The following is a 14889-nucleotide window of genomic DNA, read 5'->3' as shown; positions in this document are numbered from 1 at the left end:
GGGAGGAGGGGGAGGGAAAAGGGAGACGGGGAGGAGGCGGAAATTTGTTTTTCAATAAAAAAAAATTATATTACCAAAAAAAAAAAAAAAGGAGTTCAAGGCCAGCCTCAGTTAATCTCAGCTCAGGCTACAGAAAATCCTTTCTTAAAAACAAATTTAACCACGAATACCTAAAAACCACTTAAACAAATCACCAAGAAGTGATTTTAATTAGCATTCAAAGGGACACAGGAGTATCACAAATGCCATATTGGGACCCACCTCCCACTGTGCCAGGACTGAAGGCTAAAAAGGCGTGTACCAAACACTTGGCCCTTGGTGGCATTTTGGGCTTTTGAGACAGTATTTCAGATGGGCCAGGGACACAAAGAATAAACTTCAGATCCTCTGGGGATGGAAGCCAGGCCTTCATGCATGCTTGGGAGTGCTTCTACAAAGATGGGAACTGCCCCAGGCCTACCTTTCTCCTTCACCTGCAGTGAAATGAGCCCATCATCTACGTAGATCTTGCTGCCCACTTCCACCACCTTACAGATGTTCTTATAGTCCAGCCACAGGGTGTTCTCGTCACACTTCTCCATGTAGGCATTGTCCAGGGTGATCTTCAGGGTAGCTCCCTTCTTCAGCTCCACTTCTGCAGTGCCGCTCTGTAGAGTCAAGACAGCACATGCGGTGTGAACTGCAGCAGGCGGCACTCCTGACCAGGAGGCTCAAACCCCGGCTCATCACCGAGAATCCTTCTTCCTCTGAATAAATTCTTATGCTGCCTTTGTATATTTTGAGGAAATAGGACCAAAAAACACCCCCCCCTCAAAAAAAAACAATAAAAAACCCCTGTTCATCACTGGGAAACCTTAAGAAAAAAACAATAATACCCTCGATACATAATATTTCCTAGCTATGCAGATGAAAATGGCAAGGAATAAAATACTCTCACTCAGGGCTTGAGAGATGAAGAGCACTTATTTTTCACGCAGAAGATCGGGCACTTCACAGACACGCATGAACTCTGGTTCCAGGGGATGTGATGCACAGTCACACAAAACACCAACACTCAAACCCCCATCATTTGTAGACCTAAGTTCTAAAACACCCACCCAGAGAGTCAGAAGCCAGAAAGCCACCAGAAAGGCAGGGCAGCTTGCACCCATGGCACGCCTGGCTTCCTAGGATACTCACCCCTTTGATGAGTCCAGTCCGGATCTCAGGCCCCTTTGTGTCCAGAGCCACAGCTACAGGCCGGTAAAGAATGGGATCGGAGGCGAAGCTTTCTGTGGCTGCACGCACGTTCTTGATAGTTTCCGCATGGTACTGGATAAAGAAGGGAGACTGATTGACAGGTGCCCTCCCATACCTGACTCCAGTTCCTATTCTCTACCAAGTTGTCAGATCACAAGTGTCTAAAGCCTAATCTTCCCTGCCCCTAATCTTAGCAGTACACACTTCCTTCTATGACAGCGTCACCACCTCTCATGGTGGCAGCTACCACAGCATCATCTTAATACAAATCTTGGGAACATTCCAGAATACTGCCACCAAACCCAATAGTCAGGAATGTGACCCTAACCTGCTTTTAAAGCAGCTGTGTTTGTCCCTTCAGTGGCTCTAGAAACCCAGACTTGTGTTTGATGTCTGCCCTGGCAGTCTGTGACGGTCTGTTTCCATTATCGATCCCAACTTCAATTCAAACTCAAAGTTGTTGACTTAAGGGACCAATGGCCCAAGGTGAACGCTCATTGCTCAGTCATACAGACACCTCCTTTCACAATCACTTTCTCAGGTCTAGAAATGCGACCGGTGACCAGTGGCCTATCTCTGACACAACTGCCCTTTGATAGTTTGAACGATAGGGCTGCCCAAAGGACTTTTCCTTTCTCTACCTAGGACTCAGCCAAGGCAGACCAAGAATTTGTGGATGGTGCAGATCCATGTGACACCACTGATAACGGGCCATTTATTACATCACTTTATGGGCTTTGTCCTTTAACCACAGTGGGCAGGAAAGACACCTGCAAGCCTGTTATCTCTAGGAGACAAGGACAGAGACAGAACCAGTCCTTCAACAGTGACTACTGACTGCCATGGTTTTTTTTTTTTAAACAGAGTTCCTTATAGTAGTTCATTTCCATTGAAGAATTATGGCTGGATAATATCTATTTTATAGGGCCTACAACCTTTCCCACTGGCATAAGATATTTCTGTAGGTATAAGTGAGGCAGATTTGTGCTTAGCGAGTTACACACTTCAGCCCATAAGTGTCCTAAACAAACACACATCTTGGCCTCGTGCATAAAACTGCACTATAATCCCAATACCTAGAACACTGGGAGGTCTATCATTAAAATCCTCTATATGGCTAGCCCTTGCTACACTTCTGGGAGGTGACTGTATCTTCCACTGTCATAGCTATGACTTTGCTGGTGCGTTCCCAAATGGTGACAACTGGTGCCCATCAGTGTCCTCCTTCTCAAGGCTCTAAATTTAGGCCATTTAAAAGTCAGTGTGGTAGTACTGCCCTGCCTGCTCAGCAGGGAAACACACATCTCGCCATGTGAACAGCAAGAGGTGCAATTAAGAGGCTGCCAAAGCTGCCAAAGGATCACATGCAGCTGGTAGATGTTCCTGTCAGAGGGAGGGAATGCAATTTCAGTGTCTCCAGGAGTACTTAAATCACCAAGATTGCAGCAAAACACACCCTGGTTCTTCACAGAAGGAACACATGCAGTAAGAGACCTGACACGCAGTCAAGCTGCTTGAATCACATGTCCTAACAGAACAACTTCAGACCAGCTTCCCAAAAGGGGCTAACCTCATCTCAGTATAAAACCTAAAAATAAATTTAAGGGCAACAAATAAATAAAAAAATAAAAGATCAATCTATGAATAAGATTCAAAGTACAGATAATCTCCAAATGCCTTATAGTTTAAAAAAGTCGAGCTGGAGTTGGCCTCACCCAGGTCTTGATGACCTCACTAGTACCACTGCCATCTCAGCTGCGTGGTATTATTTTACTGGACTCAAGAGCCATGAAACCTAAAGGTCATGTCCCCAAATTTATTTTTGCCCATCCTGCAAACCAGAGACCACACAGACTCTGCTTGCAAGTGGATCTAATTCTGCCTCTGGGTTAGGCTTTCCCTTGAGTTTATTCCAGGTAGCTCCTGCCAAGAGCAGCGGAACATGGAAAGCATCAATCTCTCCCTCTTTTTGGTTTGCAACAGGACCCTGCTACGTTTAGGGTTTCAAGCTGGCCTTGAACTCAATTCTGCTTCAGGTTTTATGCTACCACACCTAACAAGGATGTGTTCCATACCCACAAATGCTTAGGTGCCTACTGGACTATGCTAGGCACCATGCATGACATTTGGGAGCTGGCCTTCATCGGGCTGTTTATAGAATATGGGTTAGGGCATCTATGATGAAGAGTTCTCATGTTCTGGGGATGAGGGGTTCACACTTCTTGGACTGCTCTTCTACCTCTATTTTTAGTTCAAACAACTCCCAAAGGTCAGGGGGCAAAATAGAGCACTCTGAACAGAACCTAAAAAAACCAGGGTGGACTGTCCCCCCTCCATCAATGCCAGTAGGAAATCCACAGCAAAGCATGAAAAGTATTTGAAAGGTGTAAGATGCCTCCATCTGCCCAACAAATAAATGGGCTTTTCTAACAGCTGCCATCTGCTTCCTGTGTATGGCCCCCATCAGCATCAGTCAGAACATCTAAGGACCAGCCCCAGCTCAGATGCATTCCTACCTCTCTCCTCCGAAGGGCACTAGACTCAGCCTCAAGTAGAAACCCCCTGGACCTGCCGAACCAGCTTGGGACTTGGGACTGAACTAGGTCAGAAGCAATCTTCTGTATGATCTTTTGTTCACCAGACCCATAGGAGCCACTGCAGAAACCCTCAGGTGTGGACATCATGTGTGGAGCAAAGACATGATAGCCTAGAGGGGTTTCCAGCTAAACCCTTCCTGCCTCCTTTTGTGAAGGTTAAAGGCAGAGACAGCCCCGTCCTTGACAAAGCAGGCCTTTGTCTAGGCCAATAAAGGTGGCAGGAGGGAGGGAATCAGGGATGGGCTAGGACCATGTCTCATTCCCAGAGAAACCTGTTGGAAGCTAGCTTCGTGAACGAACACCACACCTTCTGTTTCCCATCAATAACCCAGCAACCCAGCTGAGGCCCACCTCATGAGTTCCATGAGAGAAATTGAGACGAGCCACATTCATTCCCGACTTGATCATCTCCTTCAGCATCTCCACGGACCGGGAAGCAGGACCTATCGACAAACAGTGACTAAGCAACACTCAGGAAAATGTGCAAAAATCTGCTCAACATCCAAACTCTTCATCCTTTGATTGCTTTTTAACCATTAACTCCAAAAATTAACAGAATCAACTTTTATTTAGATATGAGGGGAAATACTACCATTTTCTACAATTTCTTCAGGGCCCCACATACTCAGGCAAGTGGAGGGAAGAGCCAGGCAGTTTTTCCCCTTAAGACAGACCACATGAAAGATCTGACCGGGAGAATACCTTTAATCCCAGCTCTTGGGAGACAGAGGTGGGTTCAAGGCCAGACTGGTCTGCAAAGTGAGTTCAAGGAAAGCCAGGCTTATTACAAAGAAACCCAGTCTTCAAAAATCAAAACAAAGATTATCTGAGGTGTCTGAAATCCTCCTACAAAGACCCACTAAGGAAGACACCCTGAACTCCACCTATTGCAGAAAACTATGCATACTAATTCTCCGTGCCCGCTTCCCATGGCTTCTGTTCCCCCAAGGAATGTGTACAGCGCCCCACTTAGAATCTAGATTAGCTTTGTAATCGTTTCGCTTTTCAGGAGACAATGAGGCAGGAAGCCTCCATTTAGGGGAAGGCCACACTCACCAATGGTACAAATGATGCCAGTGTTGCGGGCCGTGATGGGTGCGGAGTCAATGTCCAGGCGGCACATATGTTCCAAGAAGGTGTCAGCCATGGCCGCATGCAGCTGCTGGGTTTGAATGAAGGCAGTCCCTGCTTCGCTGTGTGGCTTCGGCATGGTTCCTGAGGTCCTGGGGCCCAGAGAGGTGAAGAGTGTGAATTAGACCGGGCCGTGTGTAATGAGCCACTTGGCAGAGGCGGCCGTCTCCCACTTACACATTAACCCAATACGGTTGCTCTAGGTACAAGTCACAGAGGCCTGGCACGTGCTGGTTATGTGGATGCTCCTCAAATTGGGCAAAGGGCTCATGTGACCGTGAGCAAACAGCAAAGACCTTAATGAATGAAAGTCACTTCCTATCCAATGCACATAGTCCCAGGGAAGCAGTGTGAGCAGGATTCAGACATGAGCCGCTGTCAGCTGTGACAGCTTCACACCAACACAACCAAGAACACTTTACATACATGAAGAAATTTCCCAACGCTGCAAGAAGAAAAATCCTCCCAAACAAGTCCTTTTTAGCTCCAGAGTGCTAGGTTTTCACTGGTTTCATTGGCTAAGTTTATTCTTTAGCTTCTATTAGGCAAAAATCCCAGAATTCTTTAGCAAAAAAACAGCAATGTTTGCAAGACACACAAAGCCAACTTTGCACACAAGAGCACTGGAACAGCTCCGAAGTCATTACAACTAAGGAGTAGCCTGTAACCTTGGAAACAGAATTGCACACAGTAGCTACTCTCAGAGGGCACAGAATCCAGGTTGACCTTGAATTCACCATCTTTGATCTTCGCAAGTGCAGAGTTAGACCTGGCTTTCTCAGTCCCAGTTCTGACCATCTGGACTTCCCCTCTATCTGTGGTAGGTAGCGCATTCCCGGTAGTCTGAGCATTCGTTCCAGGCAATTAGCCACCCAGGTCACAATCCCAACAGCTGCACCGACCTTTGCTTTAACTTTATTACCGACTTACAACTAAGTGCTCACTGAGCTGGTTAGAAGACAGAACTCTGCAGAAGCTCCACGCTGTATTGACAAATGTTGAGAGGCTTGAGCAATATTGAGCATCCTTCTCACCCAGAGTTCTCAGACCAAGGGGCTCTTTGAAAGCCCCAGAGCCTCAAGACTTCAGCCCAAGTTCTACAATAAGCCCCTCCTTACCTTGCTCTCTGCCCTGCCTCCCAGTCAAGGGCCCTCAATCTACTATGTGCTTTTTGCACGCCTGAAGAATACGCACATAAAGCTCATCCATGTTACCCTGTTGAGACCTGGCAACAGCCAGGGACCTCTGCAACCTACTAGTGATCCCATGCAAACAGAGGCCTCCATGTCTTCAACCACACAAATGGCAAACTTTTCACGGGACAAGCTCTCATTCTTTGTCACCCAGGCTGGCCTTGAACTCATGGCAGTCTTCATGTTCCCGTCTCCAGGGTGCTGGGATTACAGGGGGCACCCCTACGTTCACTACAGAATTTAAAACTAAAGGAGGGATGAGACCTTCAGCTATTGCCAGTGGCCAACATGGTTCATTCCTAACTCCCCCAAAGAGGCAACCTCTCCTCCGGGATCTCCTTGGGCTAACCCTCAGCACCTTGCAGTGTTTGTTGAATTTGTTCTCAGTCCCATTAAGACCTCTCTGTCAAAAATCAGTTCTGCCTCTTCCGTCTCCCCAAATCTGAGGATGTCCCAGCTCCTTTGTCTACTCATGGTTGAAACATGGCTGGGAACTCTCAGGGCTCCCAGCCATGCTTAGGAGGCTGCTGAGGGGACAGTATGGGTTGCACATTAGTCAACAAGGCACGAAAGCCTTGCTGTGACCACAATGGGACTATAACTATGCAGTCAGTGAGTGGAACAGACACTGAACCCACTTTCCCAAAAGCCACCAGGCGGCTCTTCTTTCCACGAGTCATTGTGTCTCCTTCCGAGGCCACTGATGATCAGGCCATACCTTTGCTTCTCTTCTGGGCCTGGGCTTCCGGTGACATATTGCTGTTTTTTTGACTCAGGGTGGCAGCTCCTTGGCCCCACTTGGAAAGACCGCTCAGATCTGAGTACAGTTTGCCCTGGAGAGCTGTATGAGGATTGAGGATTAAGGCAAAAGCTGAGTGTAACTAAAGTTCTCTGTGGTAATCACCTTAATAACCAGGAGAAGTTGCTTAGAGCTGCTACACTATACACACACACACCGAGAAATTAATGAAAACCTGGAGGTAAAAGTGACCCCTTACTGGCTCCCCTGTGGTACTTTATCCCAACACCCAAAAATTGATATTTAGTTTTTTTAAGGGGGGGGGGTTGTGGGCACTATGCAAAGATCAGAGGACAACTTAAGAGACTCTGCTTTCTCCTCCCACCAAGGAGTTCTGGGGATAGAATGAGGGTCATCAGAAACCATTTCCTTCACTACTGAGCTATCTCAGGGACCCTCATTGCTCTGTTTTCTTCTATCTCTTGCAGAGGCTCACACTATCCCAAGCTGGTTTCACTCAAAGATCCTCCTACCTCAACTTCCCGAGTGTTAAGAGCACACACAGGCATGACTGACTCCCCGTGAAGTGTCTTTAAACCTATAATTACTATCATTCCTGGCCTGGAACTTGATGTGTAGTGCCTTTCCAAGGTTGAGATTACAGGAATACACCACCTCTAGTTTATATAAAAGCCTGGTGCCTTTCACCTTATGATGAAAGGAAAAAAGACTCAAGAGGATAAATGTCAAAATCACCAGTTCATAGCGGATAAAAAAAAAAAAAAACCACCTTGTTACCTGGGTGGCAGTATTTATCACAACACTCCCTCCCTCCTGTTCTGAGACAGTTGTCTCACTATGTACTCCTGGAGATGTTATATACACCAGACTGGTTTTCAACTCAGAAATCCATCTGTTTCTGCCTTTCTAATGCTGGGATTAAAGGCATATGTTACCGTGCCCAGCATCATTTCCTTCATCAACAAAAACTGATGTGAAAAAAATAAATAGGGGGGTAGAGAGATGGCTCAGCGGTTAAGAGCACTGACTGCTCTTCCAAAGGACCAGGGTTCGATTCCCAGCACCCACATGGCAGCTCAAAACTGTCTGTGACTCCAGTTCCACAGGATCCAACACCCTCACACAGACATATATGAAAGCAAAAGCACCAATGTGCATAAAATAATTAAAAAAATAAAAATAAATCTTTAAAAAGGGGAAAATTAAGTGAACAGCTTTTGAAAATGATGTATTTATTCCCGTGCATCCTAATAAAGCTCATGGGAATTACATGTAAAGCAGAGTCACACATCAGCCCTGCGCCCTTCAGGACCACTCTGCTAAAATGGAAGCACGTGTGCTCTCTGCCTTCAGTCACAAGAGCGCCTCGCAGGGCGGCTTCACTGACCTAAGAAGGGCACCTTCATCCATTGACGTTCCTAATAAAACCCATGGAAAAATTTCATGACCAAAACCTGTAAGTTCCACTTCAGTGTCCAGCAATTTTCTTTTCCTGCTTTGACTGCTCTCAGGCTTTGACAGCACAACCTTTGTACCGACATGGATGTTCTGATAGACAAAGGCTGCTGCCTGCAGGGCCCGGAAATGCAATTTAGCAGGTAAAATTTCAAAAACTATTTTGCCTCAGATACACAACTTAATGCATTTTCCCCACCTGGAACTAACCTAAAGTCTGCAGAATGGACTATCTTGCTACCAGATAAAGTGGCCAATGGAATCAATGAATTGATACAATTAAATAGACTTCTAACAAAACCTCAATTGTTTCAAGTCCTCTACCAATCTAGACCCTAGCTCACTGAGCTATTTCTCTTCCTAGGCTCTGACCTGGAATACTCTGGCCCCCGACCAGGGCTCTTCTGCCTATCCCATGGTCCCCACAACTCAAACCATGTGATCGATAAATTTATAGAATACCTTGAGGTCTTTTCCAGGCCAGGAAAGCAGCCCTAGCTTTGGTTCCATGGGCAGGGTGGGCCTCCATGAATGAAGGGCTTGCCCTATTGCCTACTGGTACAGTAGTTCCTGCCAGGACACGCGGCCCCTCCCATCCCAGCACCCTCCTCTTTAGGAGGCACCCACATGCACAGCCAACCTCCAGCCAGCAGCAGAAGCCTGGCATGTCCAATGACAGCAGCAAACTGCGTACTCAGGGGCAGGAGCCTTACTCTGGAGCCTGAGCCCCTGCAGCAGTATCTTCCTCAGAGCCATTGCCCCTCTGTGAGAAAGGAAACTCCAGCTCAGGTTTCAGTGTGGCCTACAGGCCCAGCTCAGATCACCTTGATTCTGCCCTTCCCATCTGTTTCCCTCGTGTCAGGCACAAAGGTCAGAAAAACAAATAAGAAAATAAATGCCCAATGTCACCCTGATTCTTAGAGCTGGCACTCTTATCAGGCTAAAGTTTCAGGCTTCACTCCACCAATTAAATCATTGTTGCCATTAAAGTACCCTGGGGTGTGGAGAGAGGGTAGCTCCACAGAGCAGGCTGGCCTAGAACTCAGAGACTTGCCTGCCTCTGCCACCCAATTAAATGCATGCACCACCACTGCCTGGCTTATTTATTAAGACATGGTCTTACTATATATAGTCCTGGCTACCCTAAAACTTAAAGAGAGCCATCGGTCTGTCCCCTGCTTTCTGAATGCTGGGATTAAAGGCATTTGCTACCATGCCCAGGGGAGGTCTACCCTTGAACCTCAGCAAATTCTCTATCAGAAAGGCCTAGCATTAATAAACCAGCCTATTCTGAACTCAAGCCCACCTGTTGGAGTTAAATTAAATTCCTGTGCGCCCCCCCTGAACTATAATAGTCCTACTTTAAACTCTTTTGTGGAATTATGGGACCCTCACCCAGGAAGACCATGCTACCTCAGGACAGAAAGCCAGATCAAAGGAACCCTTCGTTCTCAGTACCAAGGATCTCCTAGCCTCCACCACAGCTTTGCAGAGCAGAGAACTAATTTGAGCCAAAAGGAGGAGATTTGGGAGAAGTTTCTGTTCTGCTGGCACATGGTGCCTCCTTAGCAGGTTTAAGCGGCCAGGGTTTCTGGGAATGATGCCCACGCTCTGGACCCTGGCTTAGGAGCCCAGGGAACTAGGTGTAAGCAGAATGCACAATGGCCTCCACAACTGGAGGCGCAGGCTCAGCATTTAAAGGAGTGCCCTGAACCACAGTGGGGGAGGGGGACTGAAGCGGGAAGGCAGCCCGAGCTGTCCAAGAGCACTGACCTACTTACCAAAGTGCCTGCCTACAGTGACCTTTATAGGACTGCAGACTGCCTCTTCCCAACGGGGAGTGGAACTCCAAACCCCACGTTTCTACCACCCACAACTCAGCATCAACACTGACTTGTATTTTTAGACTTTCCAAAAATAAAAGTATTCTGACTTTATTCAATCCATAATTTCATTCTTCCATCCCCTGACTTCTCGAACCCTTCTACAGAGCTTGGGGTGTCCTCAAACTCAAGATCCACCTGCCTCTGCCTCCTGAGTGAAGATTGAGAGCACGTACCACCACACCCAGCCCTTCCCTACTTCTTAATCTGAAGTTTGGACTCCTCCAAAATGGGCATGGCAAGAGGCTTAAAGTCAAAATGTTTGGAAAGGATGTAGCTTCCTTTAGACTTAGCTGGCTTTGGGAAAGAGGCTCAAGATCCCCAGACCTCAGTGGAGAAGTTGGGGCATCTCAGAGACCACCGGAGGTACTGCAGTTCAGACCTCCCTCCTACGTGCAGACAGGCACAAACTGCAGTAGGGGCGTGGCCTCACTGAACGCTTGGTGGCTCTAAGACCACCCCCAGTCCCTAGCTGAGATGTTACTTTTGGCCTCAAGAGTCAGCAGAGGTTTGCAAGCCCCCAGCCACATCTGCTCACCTCTCCTATCTGACTACTCCATATCCAGTCTGTGTATCCAAGTATCATGTCAGGAAGAATGGTCCTCATACAGTCGGTCATTTACAGGAATGACTCAGCCCTTAAGTACTCTTACCAGAACAGTAAAAATCTCATAGGCACCAACTCATTCTTGTAGTTTACCAGTTAACTTGGCTGTGGGTATTTGGGATGATTCAGAAACTGAAAGGCAAGTGACTCATTTTCCTCTACCTCAATCTCCACCTTAGTTCTTGGCCAACTCATCTTGATTTCCTGCAGAAAAGCTAAAGCAAAAGACACTAAAAACCCAAGTAATATGAATTTAATGCAAGAGATTTTTTCCCCTAGCTTTCTGTACACAACTGTTTCCTCATTTCTTCTACTCAATATTAAGAAATCAACAGCTTTGAGAAATAAGGTGTCTTCCTGTGACCAACGCCTTCATGTCACAGACACAATGGCATATCCAACTCCAATGTGATTTGAATAGTAGCCAGCTATAAAAAGTGCCAAGTCACTCGCTGGGGATAAGGCTTTTCTTTTGAGACAGATTTTCACTATTTAGCCCAGGCTGGCCTGAACATGTAGCTATCTGCCAGTGAGTCTCCAGAGTGCTGGCATAGAGCTCTTAATGAGTTCACAGAAACTGCCATTACACTGGTTCTTCCCTGAGAGACTGCTGTGCCTACTAGTCAAGAAGGATGGTATAGACTCTGCATTTTGCTGCCACCCACGCACTTGAGACAGGGTTTCACAGCCTGGCTGGTCTAAAACTCAACGAGATGCTGTCCTGGCCCTGCTTTTCAGTGCTGGAATTAAAAAGTTGTGTGCAGCACCACACAGCCTGGGTGAGGCCTGTTAACTTGGGGAAATGCACGCTAGTTCAGCATCTGACTCACTAAATAGGGGGCTCACTACATCTAGAAGAACCAGGTTTCCCACTCACCCAAGGAAGAAAATCTTCTCAAACGCCTCTAAGTTGAAAGGCTGAGTCATCTTGCCCAGACCCGATGATGGTTTCCACTAACTTCACTTTCCCACAGAACAGGCTCACTCCTTACCTACAGCATCCTCAGGCCACCAGAAGGCAAATTGTTGCCTAACAATGGTACCTTGAATCCTAACCCAAGGTCCTCCCCCTCTGCACCCTAGAAAGCGCCACACCCTGAGTATTGTGGCAACAGAACTTACTGCAACAGCCTCCAAACCTTACTTCCTACAAGTCAGCAGGATGAACGGTCTTACATTGAACAGTCGGGAACGAGAATCAGAAAACATCGATCTGGATATCCGCCTCTTTGTTTCTACCATTACAGAGGAAGACAAAGGACGCCGCATTTCTCCCTTTAGATGGCAAGCTCCTTTCTCAGGAGAGTTACAATGTAACGGTAGTTACACTGTAAACACCTACCGGATTCCAAAGAGAATTCGTTTCCAGGGGATACTGGGTATTCAGAGCCTTCCTGCCTCCCCAAGCTTAGCCTCAATATGTATAGGAACAGCAGGGAGGCCTTCAATCTAACTGTATCTCATTCATTGAGAAAAAGGGACGTATGCATGCTCTTCAGAGCATTTCACCCGAGATGACTCCCCGCATTGGATATGCCCCCTACTTACACGGAGACCAGTAACTTCAGCAGCCTGGAGCAATCGTCTTTACTCGTGACACAGGACCAGAGGCTGAACCACCTCAGAAAATAAATAAATCACCCCGGATTCCAAAAACCTGTTTATATCCCCCCGTTGCCCACACGCAGAACTGTCCCTTCACTGTGAGGCTCTTAATCCTATCAATCTCCTTCGGTTTAGAAGCGGTGATCAAGAGACATCTTTCCATGACTGGATTTTTTTTTTTTTTTTTTTTTTTTTGGTTTTTCGAGTCAGGGTTTCTCTGTGGCTTTGGAGCCTGTCCTGGAACTAGCTCTTGTAGACCAGGCTGGTCTCGAACTAGAGATCCGCCTGCCTCTGCCTCCCGAGTGCTGGGATTAAAGACGTGCACCACAACCGCCCGGCATCCATGACTGGATTTTTATGTAACCTTCAGATTTGGTGCTTTCCTGCTTCTTCAAAACCCAACGTATGGACCACCCTGTGCAGCTCCATCTTCCTCACAGCACTGACTTGACAAATTTTGCTTCCCTGTTTAGATTGAGCTCTGCGGGCTCCAGCTCCACACGGAAACCTCTCTGGGTTGATCGCCCACTCCACCCCCCACCCTTTCTCCAGCACGTGGGCGCGGCGTGACCGGCTGGTCCAGGCGCCCTGCCGTACGTGCAGCCCCGCCACCGCAGGATGGAGCGCGAGAGAACTTGCCGGCGCCCCGCAGGATTGGGAAGCCCGGAGCACCAGTGCCTCGCGGGCAACCGGAGGAATCTGCGGTCGCACAAAATAGGAAGGAATAACGGCCAACCGGGAAGACTGACGTTACATAACCCGTGGATACATCTCCCGGGACTGCCACTGACTGCATCCTACCTACACGCACCGGACCACGAGGGCTAGCGGGGACTCGGCGGACGTGACCAGAATGCGGGGGGCGGGGGAAGTTGCGCGGAGGGGGAGGGGCGAGGATCCGGATGCTGAAGGGATGCAGTGCCGCGGACGTGACCGGAATGGAGGGGGAGGGGCGACCCGGAGTAGCGAAGACGGACGCGGGAAGAGCACACTGACCTGAACGGAGGATAAATGCGGGGCACAAGGGAGGGGGGGGGGAGCGGCAGAGTTATTTAAAGGAGAGATTATAAGGAGGTCACCGAAGGAGGGAGGGGAAGAGCACAGAGCTAAAATGAAGGGCGAAAGAACTACCAGTGAATGCAGGAGGATGAGCATCGGAGTGGGAGAGAACAGGGTGGAGAGGATGGCAGCAGCAAGATAAGAGGGTGGAAGCAGATTGAGAAGGAAGAGGGGCCAGAACTAGCGTGTGGGGAAGGGGCTGTAAGGCCTCTCTGTCTTTGGAAGTTCAGGACCTGGGCTCGAGTGTAGCTTCTCCCCCAACCCGGACTGGGATGCACGATACCAGGCGTCTGGGTCCCGCGTGCGCAGGCAGGCCTGCGTTACCCAGTAGCGGGCGTCGGCACTGGACACGGATGGCGTAGGTTCTCCCCTCTCACCTCGGGGGTGCTCCGGATCCTGCAACGATACCCAAGTCGGCCGACTGAAGGGTCGAGAGGAGTCTCTGCTGTGCGGGACTGCGCCTCTTGGGCCTCAAGGTTATCACAGCTGCCGGCCGCAGCAATCCCTCCGCAGCCCCGCCCCTCGTCCAATCCCCGCGGCGGCCAGCGGAGCCCCGCCTCTCGCGTTTCGCAGGGCGTCCGCACCTTTGGAGAGAAGCGCGGTGGAGGCGGGACGGGCAGGTTGCCCTTTAGAGGAGGACTACCTTCCTTGGCGGAAGGATACAGTCATCCAAAATTGAGCATTGGCGATTCTGATAGCCAATGGGGAAGTGATGAGGGCTCAGGGCCCGCCCTTGGAGACCGGGACACCACCACTTCCAGTTCCCCAGGCGCCGGGGCCACCTGTTGCCTTAGGACTTGCGAGTCTTCTATAGGGCTCCCTTTTTGGCCCTCTGCCCAGGTCGCCCCATCTGCCCTGGATTACCAGGGCGGTGCCCAGATTTACGCGTCCCCTAACATTCTTCCAACCCCGCCCAAGGTCTCTCCACTCTCCCGATGGCCGCCCCAGAGCACCCTCCGGGAAGCTGGAGTGATGTGAGCAGAGGGTGGTCGGAGGTCTGGACTGCCTCCCAGACCTTAGAGGCCAGGTAGGGGCAACTTGGGACCCTGTTACTGGAGCGTGATTGCGGCCTCATAACAAGAAAGGATAGGTTGGAGCCATGTTACTACTTTCAGTAAGGTCTTGAATCTTGTACTGTTAAGTGCCTTGGAGCAGAAAACCAGTTTAAGGTAATCAGTGCAGAACTGACCATCGTGTAGCAAATATCTATGCAGGAGTCAACACTGATTTTCTACTCAGTCATGTATTTAAATCTGTATTATAGGAACCTTAATTTTTTTCCTACATGGTATTTTCTAATTTCCCAATTCTAGTCTTTTTTTGGGTTTTTTTTTTTTTTTTTTTTTTTTTTTTTTTTTTT

General features: G+C 48.5%; 1 protein-coding gene across 2 annotated transcripts in view; it reads right to left on the bottom strand.

Annotated features, from left to right (window-relative positions):
• The window catches only part of Pkm (pyruvate kinase M1/2), a 23090-nt gene extending 9023 nt beyond the window's left edge, over nt 1-14067 (bottom strand). For both annotated transcript variants that reach the window (XM_050151900.1, XM_050151899.1), the window contains exons 1-5: nt 13907-14067; nt 4893-5059; nt 4188-4279; nt 1180-1311; nt 461-647 (exon numbers count right to left, since the gene is read on the bottom strand). In XM_050151900.1, the coding sequence (XP_050007857.1) occupies nt 461-647; nt 1180-1311; nt 4188-4279; nt 4893-5046 (565 nt within the window). In that variant the 5' untranslated portion in view covers nt 5047-5059; nt 13907-14067. The remainder of the gene's footprint in view (nt 1-460; nt 648-1179; nt 1312-4187; nt 4280-4892; nt 5060-13906) is intronic.
• Nucleotides 14068-14889: the final 822 nt, after the last annotated feature.

Source organism: Alexandromys fortis, unplaced genomic scaffold, assembly GCF_014885135.2.
Source record: "Alexandromys fortis isolate MF-2015 unplaced genomic scaffold, M_Fortis_MF-2015_v1.1 scaffold_70, whole genome shotgun sequence".
Lineage (NCBI taxonomy): Eukaryota > Metazoa > Chordata > Mammalia > Rodentia > Cricetidae > Alexandromys > Alexandromys fortis.
This window is presented reverse-complemented; position numbering and strand designations above follow the sequence as displayed.